Genomic DNA, 12,585 nt, shown 5'->3' on the forward strand with positions numbered 1-12,585 from the left:
TTGGGGTCTCGTAGTACTGCAGACGAGATCCTTTTCAACCATGTGTGGCATTCGCGAACCTAACACCTTATCAAACATCAGCCAAGTGAAGACAACTCACTTGCATCTCGATTGGACTATTTCCTTTGAGAAGAAGATCCTCAGCGGCTACGTTGTCTTGGATTTGATCACTTTGGTAGACAATGTTGAAAAAGTTGTTCTCGACTCCAGTTTTTTGGACGTGACTAAAGCTTCATACGAAGGAAAAGAAGTCAAGGTATTTTTTCCCGAAAATACACTTTTGTTGATACTCAATATCTCGCCAATTTCATTCATATTTTCGATGTCTGTTATATTTCATACTAGTTCTCGCTTGGTGAGAGACAAGATACTTTTGGTTCTGCTTTGACCGTTGAACTGCCTACCATTGAAAAGGCCGGAACCACCTTCAAGCTTCGTGTAGACTACTCCACCACTGATAAGTGTACTGCTATCCAATTCTTGAAGCCATCACAAACTGAAGGCAAGCAGGTAAATAATTCTGGCTTCAAAAATTTTCTGTCAGCATCTTCTCCGAGAGCGCGGCGAAGTGATTCTAAAATCCCAATCGTATCTAATATTCTGGCCTTTGATTCTACAGAATCCTTACCTCTTCAGTCAATGCGAGCCCGTAAGTAGCTGAAGAGTGGGAAATTTCCGTCACCTACCACTAATGTCGTTGTGCTGCAGATCCATGCTAGAGCCCTCTCCCCTTGCCAAGATTCACCCTCCATTAAGCTCACTTACTCTGCTGTTGTGACTTCACCACTTCAAGTTGTCATGTCTGCCCTGCATACTGGTGTCAAGGAAGTTGGAAATGGCTTGAAGGCGTATTCATTCGAACAGCGTACCACTATTCCTTCATACCTAATTGCCATTGCTGCCGGCAACCTTGTTGGTCGCGAGATTGGTCCTCGCAGCACTGTTTGGTGCGAGCCCGAGGTTATTGATTCTGCCGCTTGGGAATTTGCTGTAAGATTTGTGTTAGGCTATGGCTCATTTGGGACTATGTGAGACTTGCTAATGAATGCTTTTGTAGGATACCGAGAAATTCATTTCCACTGGTGAGCAATTGTTGACACCTTATGAATGGGGTCGCTATGATCTACTTGTCCTTCCTCCTTCTTTCCCGTACGGTGGCATGGAGAATCCCTGTCTCACATTTGTCACTCCTACTCTCCTCGCTGGTGATAAGAGCGCTGTTGATGTCGTTGCTCATGAAATCGCTCATAGCTGGATGGGTAACCTTGTCACTACTGAAAGCTGGGTAGGTTTTGGCTTAGCCCACTCTTGACATATTGCTGAAGAGTTCTTGTATTTACTATTTTTCGTTGGTCAATTGTAGGAGCACTTCTGGCTTAATGAAGGTTGGACAGTCTTTATCGAGCGTAAGATTACTGGCCGTATCCACGGTGAAGCTGAACGTCAATTCAGCTCCATTATCGGCTGGAAGGCTTTGAAGGAGAGTGTTGAGCTTTTTGGCGCTGACTCACCCGCTACTCGCCTCAACACCGACCTTACTGGCATTGATCCTGATGACTACTTCTCCTCCATTCCTTATGGTACGTTGTTCATGTATGCATGACGATCGAAACTAATGGAACGCGATCATTCTTATAACACTGTCTGTTCTATTCAGAAAAGGGATTCAACTTGCTTTATCATATCGAAAAGGTTGTTGGTGGACCCAAGATCTTTGAGCCTTACATGAAGGCATACGTTGAAAACTTCGCCTCCAAGACTGTCAACACTGAGCAATGGAAAACATTCCTTTATGATTACATGGGGAAGACTTATGGCCAGGAAGTTGTAGATAAGCTCAACACTATTGACTTTGAGCTCTGGCTACGTGGCACTGGTATGCCACCTGTCGACCCTCAATTTGACACTACTTTGGCAGACGCCTGCTACGAGCTCGCTCATAAATGGGATACTGCTCGTGAAGACAAGGACCTGAAGCAATTCTCTGCCAAGGATATAGAAAACTTCACAGCTGCCCAAAAGAGTAAGGATTACAAGTGTTTATGCTTTCATGGTGGTCATTAGGATATCCCTCTAACCACATTACGCTTCTTTCTCTTAATAGTCGTGTTCCTCGAGCGCTTGACAGACGCTGAACCCCTTCCACATCATTTGATTACCAAGATGGACGAGTTGTACCATCTCACTCCTATTCGTAACTCTGATGTGCGATTCAGATGGCAACAAGTTTGCTTGCAGACTTCCTTCGAACCCATTTATCCCGAGGTCGTCAAGTTCGTCACCGAACAGGGCCGCATGAAGTTCGTACGACCATTGTATAGATTGCTCTACAAGGCTAAAAACGGTGCTCAGCTTGCCAAAGACACCTACCTGGAACACCGTGACTTCTATCATCCTATTGCTGGACAGTTGATAGAAAAGGATATTGGTCTTAAGCAGTAATAAAATGCATTGTGGTCAACAATGCAGAGAGACTTCTTTCATCCCTTTTTCTTATCGTTACTTTGTATATTATACTACTATGAGACTCAGTCTCAGGTAATTGGTAGACCAACGAAGGAAAATAAATATGCGATAGAATGCTAATGTTGGAAACAAGCAAAACAGCCTTAGGAAAGGAATATGCTATGGTACAATCTCGGATGCTTTTCTTTTACAAATCTGAGTTTTAAGAACGAACGAAAACATGTTATGACTGTGAGGTTGTTGATGATGTTGATGCTGCTGGTTTCTTCGACTTGGGTTGCATGGAGTGGGATAGACCGCGATGTCCTGCCATCACGACCTTGTTCAACTGCTGTCGACCATCAGCCAAGAAGTTCCACGTCTTGCCGGTATCAGGATATATATGCCAATCAGAAAAGCAAGAGCCCCACATGAAGTCAAAGTTGGGTGTATCCTCTGATGGTTTGGTAGGAGATGATTAAAAAAGGGTTCGATGACAACTTCCTTTTCAGCTATTTTTGCCTTACCTGGACACATGCACTTTCCATGTATGCCGTCATCAGTACAGTGAGCAAAAGAGTCATGCTAAAGGAAATGCATTAAAGTTAATATTTGCTGGGTATGTGGCCAACTTAGTCTTTGAGACTACTTACCTTATAGCCAATATCATCAAAGAAATGTACTTCGCTCTTGTTCAGGAACATACCAGCTGCAAGACTATGAACAATGGCGTCTCCCCATCTCTCATAAAAGAAATTGCCTGTAGAATCCAAGTAATGGAAATAAGCTTGGTATTCAGGGCGGCGCCACAAGTTGAGATTAGCAATTTCAAAGTTGCTCCAAAAGTGGCATAGATTATAGCCATCCATTGGATTTCCAAAGAAGCGTAGGAGTGTAGTGTTCAACTGATTGAGATGTGCAAAGTTCATGGTATGGTCCCATAATGTTGGAATAGTCTCTGGAATTTCTTGCAGCGCAATATTGAAACCATACTGTTTTCCATTCTTTTGCATGTAAAGGAAAGGATCGTAATCCAAATCGCAATAAAAATGCACGCCTGGTTCAACTCGCCTTAAAAAAGGTCTAGTCAATACTGAATGCTCCTAAGGGATATCTGACGAAAGAAAAGTAGCCTTTTCGCCATTGACTTACCAATAATACTCGTATGGCTGAACCAATGGGTGATTGTAGAAAAAGCCTGAGTTGAATCTGCACATATGCCGATAGCTGAGACTTCCACCTGTTAAAAGTAACGTCAGTGGGTGTTCGCAGTATAAATAAATTACATTGCGTGCGGCCTTACCATACATGACGCCTCGGGCCTGATAATCTTGAAGTTGATTTGCTGCCACACTTTGGTTTACGAAATCAGGATAGGACCACATTTCCTCATTGATATCTCCAAAGATCACTTTGGAATTGGTGAGAGCTTTGATAGACGTCTTGAATTCGTTGTTGAATGGCTCGTCGTTGAGAAAGACGTAAGGATATTGGTATTTCCGGTTAAATCGGCTAAAAAAAATGATATTGAGGAAAAGAAAAGTTAGCCAACTGCATCGGTTCTTATGATGGCTAAACAGTCTCAAAAATAGCATACTCTTCAAATTCTCGTAGAGTGCGTCGCATTGGAACAAGCTCGCTGTTTCGGCATAATACAACGATGACTGCATTCGCTCGTTCTTCGCATTTGTTGCCTTTACACACTATATGGGAAGAGTTGTGGGTTTCAGCGCTTAAATCTGCGTAGTCTTTGATATAGGGGCTTGGCTTCTTTTTGTTTGCGGGATAAACGGCCGCTGTTTCAAGCGAAAGTTGGCGTGGATTGGCCTCCCACAAATTATTATCGAATTCCAAAGGCATAAAATCATTTGGATTTTTGAGAGCTTCTTCTTCGCTGGGACCATTAGCGTATTTTTCACCTTCTTTTTTCTCATCCTTGCTTTTATCACCATCAATGCTGCTATCACCAAACTCTAAGACTTCGTCTTCATCATCTCCGTTGGTTGCTTCTTCTTTGTCATTAATTTCCGCCGGAGCTGCGGGGTTGTCTTCTTTTGAGACGTTTAAATCTGAGTTGTTTTCGGGTAGCTTTGAACTTGGTATATCTTGGTCATCATCGGATGAAGTTGCCAAATTGTCTTCAGAGGACGGTTCGTTGTCAACGTCCAGTTCAGGGTCAACGTCTTTATTATTTGAGTCTAGGCCGGGTGGGGCTATATAACCGTCCCACTCGTAGCCTGGTTGATTGCCTTGAGTTGGGGTGGTGCTAACATCGATTACTACCTCGTGGTCCTTTTCTTCGGCAAGAGCAACCACCTTCAAAGCTTCGTCGCTACTTGCTTCTGTTGAGCTGATGGTTCTTCCAGAAAACAACAACAGCGAAGAGCAGTATAGCAGAACTATGAAGGCTAGAATCAGGATCCGCGCAGATAACTGAGCAGGCATGGCGGATTAAAGGTACCACTGGTCGATAGGGAGGGAAAAGAGAGAAGAAAAGAGAGGAGAAAAGTGAAGACAAGACAAGAAATATATAAGAAGTCTGAGCAACATTACCAGCGAGCATTATGCAACCTTTGAATATTTCCAGGTCCGTCTCCTAGTCTCAGTGTACGCAAAATATTATTATCCATGAATTGATCTTACCGAAAACAGGCACCTTACAAACATTAAAGTATGGTCTAATTTCCTGTGGTTTGGTAGCTCTACAAGTTACTTCGCTTTCAACCACATAGCTGACTAGCCAAGGAAAACGTGCCGCAAATGGACATGTTCGGTTGTTGACACAACGACAGTGGCGTTTCTGTGCTGCCAATTTGATCAGCAAACTGCAATTGTGCCATAAATTGAATCTCAGGCGAATACATCATTGCTGAGGAAGCAAAAAGATGGAAATTCCAGGTCCTTGGACGAAAGCATTTGTGATACAGATATCGTATTTTATTTGTGAATACTAAAAACTTTGGGCTGTTTGCTACAAGCAATAAAGGTACTGTCTAGTCTTTCCGTCTCCATTCATCACTAATATCGGTGAGCCGACATGCATTTAATTATAGAAAATTCAAGTATATTGGCAAAACTTGGCTTGGGAAGAATCAGAATATAGAATTCATTGTCTTGGTCTTTCAGCATCCACCGTGATTTGCGCGGATGAGCGGCGTTACGCAGGAGTTTCTTGGCATTGTCTGACTTCCTGACAATGATCGCAGGCACTGCCACCCCTGAAGTGGAGTCCAGCGATACAACAGTTTTATAGTTTAGTGTATTGAAAAAGAGATTACAGTTACTTCGAGAAAATGGGTCTTGCACAGATCTTAAACCGTTATGTACTAAAGCCATATTGGCTTGATGCTTTTTGAAACTCGCACACTGACCAAGCTGGATGAAAGATCGGAGATCGTGTCTCAAAAATTTTGTGGTGCCTGAAATTGACACTAAAACTTTCATTTTAACTCATTAATTTACGAATGTATATCAAAGAACATGCAGAAACATACCCTTTAATGTAAATGAACTTACTAGGTGGTTATCTTGGCAGTACAAAGGCTTTTCATATGATGTCACTTCAAGGAACATGGGCTATTTACCAACCTTACGATAGCAAAGACATCATTTGATTGCGATGTAAATATAGTCTATGGTTTCCATCAACACTCGTTTCAGCATGCAGGAAATTTGTTCGGGTAATTGATTTAGTATGTTGGATGTTCTTTCAGCATTTTTTTTTCTGCCGTTGGATGATCAGTGTACTGAATGAATCTAATATCCAGTATTTGTTCATAAAATCTCGCCAACAAATTCCCACATAGTAGCCAGTGTTTAAAAAGTAAGTGTAGCTGTAATTTACTAATACGTGAATCGCAGAGACATTAAAATTTCTGGGAAAAAGGGATGGAGGGATAAAGCGAGTGGAAGCGTAGTGAGCACAGTCAAAAAAAAAATACAAGAGGAATTGGATGGTGGTGTAATGGATTGGAGTGAAGTAGGATTGAGTAGGTTGGGAAGGATGATTTATCAGGACAAAGGTGGAGTACTTTTAGGCTCTATGTTCCTGACTACACTACCGCATTGACAATGGCTTGGGCCCAAACCTTGGCGGAAATGTCAGCGCAAGCAGAAATGACAGCCTTTACGCAAGCTTTGAGAGTAACTGCAACATCGACGTTCAGGGAAATGTCGACTTCGAGCAAAAGAGGGATTTTGACTTTGGCGTGCTTAATACCAACGTCTATAGCAGCCTTGACGTCAGCGGCGATATTGGCAGCGATTTTGGGAAGCTTGACTTTGAGGAGAGCAGCAAGTTTGGCATCAATTTCTAACAAAGCCTTGAGAAGTTTGGCCTCATCGCAGGAGCTGCCGAGAGCCTTGGTCAAAGCAACCTCAATTTGTGCGTAAACTTGGGCATCCAGCTGGGCTTCAAGCTGAGCTTGGATCTTGACTACAATAATGTAAGAATGGCAGACTATGAATCACATCTTTCTACAATGAAAATCACTTACCATCAAGTCCTTTGACAACAGTCTTTTGAGCAAGTGCAATGTGGGCATCGTCAATCTCGATAATTCCGAGGAGTGCTTTCAAGTTGATATCGAGAGAAGCCTTGATATCATCACAGAACTTGGTAGTGATATCGACCAAAATGCTTGCCTTAACCTTCGCCTTGATTTGAACCATGATGTCGGCAGCAAGAGTAGGGATTTGTTTCTTGGTCCACTTGTGGGATGATTTACCATTTCTCTTTTCAAGCTCAGGAATCAGTTTCTCAATGTCACGACGTCCAAGGACAACATCAGAAGAATACTGAGGCAATGCATTGGTGGTGGCAGCAAAGAAGCAGAGGGCAATTAAGGTGAAAATGCAGAGAGAGAACTTCATTTTATGCGGTTAGATAATGAATGTACGTGCGTTTTGCTGCAAGGGAGAGGCAATGGGTTGGTGGAGATGAAGTGAGGGGAGGAGGGGTGTTGAATCTGAAGGATTGTAAAAACACCAGTGGATACAAATTAATGGTTGGCTGAAGAAGTGGCAGTTTATATAGAGTACGATGGCCCACTTTATCGTGTACTATTCTCATCCATATGGTTTTGACCTCAGCCCGACAACCACTTCGGCATATGTAAAAATATGACTATTACCAAGAGGGAGAATGAATTGAGTTGCTGTGGTGGCCATGACCGTAACACCAAGTTACAAAGCCATCTTACTCCTTTCTCATTCTCCTACATGAACGATGATCTCCATAATGACATCTATTTTTGATACCTAGTAGGTATAGCATTCCATCACAATCTCACGGTTTTGAATGTATAGAACATTTGATAAAGATCATTATCATTTCATCATGTTACAAGTTATTATGAGGATAATTGCTGCTGTATAAAATTTGCGTACAGTGGAGAGAATGAAGTTGGGGTAAATATTATTTGGAGCATGCAACAGCAGCGATCGGATCTCAGCGGCAACTCAACCCATTGTATAGACCATTTTAGGTTATCATGTGTGCCCACTTCTAGCCGTACCGGGTAGCACCAATTTAATCCACATCTCTATAACAGATGCAATTCTACCTCTAGTAAACGCATAATCACCTGAAAAGTCAAAAAGCTGAAAATCTATTCTTATTCCACGTCGCAGATGCGCAATGTGTAATGCATGAATCGAACGTTTCCTTACAGCATCCTTGTTGAGCCCGCTCTATTACTACTTACAAAGCGACATGCGATGCAGGCGCAACCTCCTACTATTCTATTTTACGTGCGTAATTTATTTTAAGAATTATGGTGATCCTGAGGAAGTATGTACACACCCGACTAATTCTTGATTATTGCTGCAGGTTAAGATAATTATAGTGCGAATTGGCTCTGTGAGAAAATCAAACGACTCCTTGACCTTCGGACTATGGTGGCATAGATACCCAATTGGATTTTAAAGCAGGAGAAGAATTCGCAGGAGTTAGAGCTAAATCCATCGACAACCTGTCTCCCTACAAAAATTTCGCCTACAAAATAAATCTGGCTGCCCTTAAACAGAAAGGACTCCTTTCGGAGAAGGAGTAATCTTTTGCTATCATAGCCCAGGAGACATTTCATAGGAGAACCATGAGGTAAACGTGAAGCTTAGAAGGCTCGTACTCGGTGCTTAATAGCGATGCTGGACATAGTTCCGTTCACTCCAATTGGACAAAAATAGAGATGAGAATCGGCTTGGTGAATATTGTCTTGTGAGATGTTTCTATCGAGCTGTAGCCCAGCACCTTGATATGACAGAGGCAGTACATGCTCATGTCCGAGATAATTAACGCATTCCTCACCCAGGGACTCCATGCGCTCCTCTACAGTTTCAGTGGCGCAAAAAGCTTGGGTAAATATCATGGCGAAAATGCCGTGATTGTAACAAGCCCTTCATCCAACCCACAGAAATTCGACGCCACCACCTGAAAAACTCTTGTAAACGAGAGAGCTGCCACCCTACGTACTTGTCCTCAAAATTGAAAACTTATGCACTTGCTAATCGATTAAATATGGAACAACGAGCACGGAATCATATTCATCGCATAATCGTGTCTTTTGTTTGATTCAAATGCGATGACACTTCGCAATAAACGAAAATGGTATCCCTTTTTCAAAAACTTGGCTGCGTGTGATTCACAGGTAGGCATTCTTCTCGAGGTAATGCTGCACTGGAGGTAGGCAGCAGGCGTTATGTACAAGTAATAACGCCTAAAGTCATAATTCAAAGTCTTTTGTGCACATTATCATTTTGATGTGAATAATGTCTGTGACTTCAGTTTGTAAGCTATGATTGTATGGGTCAAACTTCCAATAAATGCTTTCAGGAGTTTCATCACGCTGCTATGCGACACGAAATCCACACATCCAAGAACCAATTTGCCTACGTCACCTTGCACATGTCCATGCTTTTGCCAGCCATAAGTTACAAGAAGTAAGCCATCTATGCAGCTGCAGATCCTGGCTCGTTTGATGGCAGCTTCAGGAGTAATCACAGTAAACTGCTTCCAGATTTTCTTACTTTCCTCTCCACACTAACGTCTAAGTCAATCGATATGAAACCGTCTCTAACTAATAGCGTCCACGTTTTGTTCACCCTTTCACCCTTGCAGTAATCGCCATGAGGGTGGCCAGCGGACAGCAATACGGGATGCGTACTTTATATTGATGTCGGTGCTAGTGCTTTTAAAGCGAATTACCGGCATCCAACAAAATTAAAATACCTAGACCTGGAGCAATATTTGAAAACAGCAACGACGTGTCAATTTTGACTGTGAATTCTAGATAGGATTGGAAATGGTAATTAGAATCCAGTGGTGTGAAAGTTTGGTCTAAGGTGGTCGGTTTTTATTTTCGAAGATACAATATCTATCAACTTGCATTTCGATTCGAGGTTATGTAGTAATGCATCATTATAGAAACTAAATCACGTTGACGGCAGAGCACTATGTAATTGAAGAAATTGTTAGACTACGTTGCTTGTCCCCTCAAAAAACTTTCACCACGGCGGCACAACATACCATCTTTCGGAATCTCGAATGGCTGGGTAATAGGTTGTCCAATTCAAGTCTGAGTTCGGAAAGCTGCCGGGATTGATGCAGTGGCACCCCTCATAATTGGTTGAGTAATTATCACATCGGTCTGCAAGTATAAGCTGACGACCGGAAAAAAAAAAGTTTAGTCGATGGTAGTAGGCATTCACCCTATGTCAAAGAAGTTGAACACTAACCACATCCGGCATTGGGTATAATCGAAGGGCATGGTCATATGCACAATAAATTGGACGAATTGAGAGTGGCAGTGGACAAAGATGTGCTTGATCAACAATCGTGCGAATGAGCTAGAGGAGGAGGTCAATATTCATGAGATACGACTACAATCTAGTTTGCCACCTAGTAAGAATGTTGGCCACTAACCGGTTTGGTCAAATCCCTGTCGTCTTGCGGATTATCTCCTTGTATCAACGTGTTTCGACGCAGCCGATTCAACAGATCTTCGCGAAACACTACTATTTCCTGCGTACAGTACTTTATCCTGTTTCCCGAGAGTGAGCATAATAGAGCCAATATCTTTCACATCGTACAGTACGCTACTCACCTTGCTGGGTTAGAAGTAAAGATTGCTCGCTTGACCTTCTGCCTTAACCGTGCCGTAAAAAAATCTGGTACAGGCGGACGTGGTAAGGTATTACCTGCCCAGGGGTCATTTGCACCAGGAACGAATATGAAATAAGAATGAGAGGCTAAGTTGGGAAACTCGGCAATCGTATCTGCCAGCAGATTAAACGATTCTAAATTGGATAGTCTAGTTAGTCTTCAGGTAAAAGATGTAAACAAATCTCGCAGAAAATCAAAAAGTGGCTGTATTACCTCTGTATTTTGTCGATTCTGTTCCAGAGAACATCAGTGGCTGGCTGACAAAGTTACCCGAAAGTATAAATGCTAATGGTACGATCGTTCGAGAGTAACCCTCAAGAACTTGTCGAAACGCTCGCAAGATCTTTTGAATAACAAGGTTAGTCATATCGCCATATTGGTTCAAAAGCCATCGGCATCGTCTATACCTTAGGCTGATCCAACCATAAGTCCGATATTATCACAAATGAAATATTTGTGTTCATTTTCTCTTCTCTCAATAAGACACTCTAAATTGTTGTTCTCAGTTAAGTTGCATGCATTTGTTGGTTTTAGGTGTAGGAATTTACCTCTTCTATATTCAATGGTGGTAGGCCTAAAAAATCGATATGACCAAAGACTGACCTGTTGAAATGGGATATATTAGAAATGCCACACTAATCCAATTCTCACTTTGTCCGTTACTAACGTGGTTTTCTGGCGGCTCTCAGGCGGTGGTAATCCAAGTTCATCAACGTGAAATATGTGATCATCTCCATAGACACCTTCGACAAGAATAAAGCAGTTGTCGGTGAAGAGTCCAACAGTACTTTTCTGTGGCCCGACGTTCATTCATCAGTATACAAACAAATATTGATTACATCTTCCTAGAGCTACTTACACATCGGGAGAGGTCCAACTCCACATGGGCATCATTGTCCTCCAAATACACCTTCCCTTCCTCGATTTGAGTCAACATGCCAAGAAGTAGGAACTGTTCATTATCATGCCCTATGAGTGATTTGATGGGAGTTATCTTGAGATAGGAGTCACTATCTATAATTTGAAGTGATGGTGGCAGAAAGCTGTCATTGCGCAAGACTCGTTGTCGGATAAGATTGAAGCGATCTCGGTATATGTCTCCTTTTGCATCGGAAGTTGAAAGCAAAGATGGTTTTTCTGAAGACCTAGCAACAAACTAACGGTGAGTTTTCGCCACCACCTCTTGACATAGGAATAGTATTCACTTACTGTACAAAACCTTTGCGGTGATAGTCATACTGCATCGAAGGCATAGAGAAAGCATCTACCACTTCCAGATATTGTGAAACATCAATATTCTCTATTTCATCATCCAAGGTCATCTGGCTCAAGTTTTCTTTCAAAGTTTCGTCCGGTTGACTAAAAGGGGTGGAGCTTGAAGCAGCAGCGGTGGCGGCTTGTATCATATTTACAACATCCTGAATGCTTGCTTTGTCAACGATAATCCCATTCACTCCTTCAGTTCGGTAGCATTATTAGAATCAGCTAAGCTGAATTACAGAAGCATGTCATTATTGGTGAGTATACATGCCTTCATTACGCTTTTGGTACATTTTCACGATCTTTTCAAGAGAATCATTGACATTTGCCTCTTCCCGAAGCAATTCCTCCAAGTAGCGAGAGGCATCAGGCTGAATGTGGAGTCCATATTTTTTTGTGAAGATCAGGTACACTGCTCTCGAAACCTTTCGTTGATTAGGTATCAGCATTCGACCGCGTTTAAGAGGAACAAAAAATTCGCGCTTGGACGCGACCAAAAATTGATCATGGAATTACGGTCACGCTACGCATTCTGCAAATTGTACTTCCGAAAGTACAGTATGCTGAAGTATTGAATTCATTTGACACTCATTTTTTCTACATACTGTTTATTTTTTGCGCCAATACAAAAATAAATTTAAGATCACGATATCAGAGCAGAGAGCCTGAAAATTTATTCTCGAAATCATTAGTAACTTAAGCATGGCAGGAGAAACAGA

At 42.1% G+C, this 12,585-nt stretch overlaps 5 protein-coding genes across 5 annotated transcripts; 2 read left to right on the top strand and 3 right to left on the bottom strand.

Annotated features, from left to right (window-relative positions):
* Positions 1-35: 35 nt before the first annotated feature.
* K450DRAFT_260324 (uncharacterized protein) lies at positions 36-2,532 on the top strand. The gene is made up of 8 exons (XM_051592143.1): positions 36-256; positions 346-510; positions 620-649; positions 709-990; positions 1,058-1,285; positions 1,364-1,580; positions 1,658-2,023; positions 2,105-2,532. Exons 1-8 carry the CDS (start codon positions 41-43, stop codon positions 2,440-2,442), a joined length of 1,842 nt encoding a protein of 613 aa, XP_051440757.1. The 5' UTR covers positions 36-40; the 3' UTR covers positions 2,443-2,532.
* Positions 2,533-2,904, top strand: K450DRAFT_260331 (uncharacterized protein). The gene has a single exon (XM_051592144.1). The coding sequence runs from the start codon at positions 2,623-2,625 to the stop codon at positions 2,878-2,880; it is 258 nt and encodes an 85-aa protein (XP_051440758.1). The 5' UTR covers positions 2,533-2,622; the 3' UTR covers positions 2,881-2,904.
* A 173-nt stretch (positions 2,905-3,077) lies between these two features.
* Positions 3,078-4,305, bottom strand: K450DRAFT_180342 (uncharacterized protein; the record flags this gene model as incomplete). The annotated part of the gene is made up of 4 exons (XM_051584338.1): positions 3,078-3,516; positions 3,598-3,685; positions 3,749-3,957; positions 4,043-4,305. The coding sequence occupies 4 exons, from the start codon at positions 4,303-4,305 to the stop codon at positions 3,078-3,080; spliced, it is 999 nt and encodes a 332-aa protein (XP_051440759.1).
* Positions 4,306-6,099: 1,794 nt separating this feature from the next.
* K450DRAFT_260335 (uncharacterized protein) lies at positions 6,100-7,522 on the bottom strand. Its single transcript, XM_051592145.1, has 3 exons — positions 7,086-7,522; positions 6,942-6,983; positions 6,100-6,880 (listed from the first exon to the last, which is right to left on the bottom strand). Exons 1-3 carry the CDS (start codon positions 7,315-7,317, stop codon positions 6,498-6,500), a joined length of 657 nt encoding a protein of 218 aa, XP_051440760.1. The 5' UTR covers positions 7,318-7,522; the 3' UTR covers positions 6,100-6,497.
* A 2,246-nt stretch (positions 7,523-9,768) lies between these two features.
* K450DRAFT_260346 (uncharacterized protein) lies at positions 9,769-12,411 on the bottom strand. The gene is made up of 11 exons (XM_051592146.1): positions 11,816-12,411; positions 11,466-11,751; positions 11,274-11,398; positions 11,155-11,209; positions 11,014-11,094; positions 10,820-10,949; positions 10,548-10,740; positions 10,367-10,484; positions 10,180-10,290; positions 9,971-10,104; positions 9,769-9,895 (listed from the first exon to the last, which is right to left on the bottom strand). The coding sequence occupies exons 1-11, from the start codon at positions 12,010-12,012 to the stop codon at positions 9,877-9,879; spliced, it is 1,449 nt and encodes a 482-aa protein (XP_051440761.1). The 5' UTR covers positions 12,013-12,411; the 3' UTR covers positions 9,769-9,876.
* Between the last annotated feature and the right edge of the window lie 174 nt (positions 12,412-12,585).

The sequence above is a fragment of the Umbelopsis ramanniana genome, assembly GCF_025399195.1.
Source record: "Umbelopsis ramanniana AG unplaced genomic scaffold K450scaffold_80, whole genome shotgun sequence".
Classification (NCBI taxonomy): Eukaryota; Fungi; Mucoromycota; class Umbelopsidomycetes; order Umbelopsidales; family Umbelopsidaceae; genus Umbelopsis; species Umbelopsis ramanniana.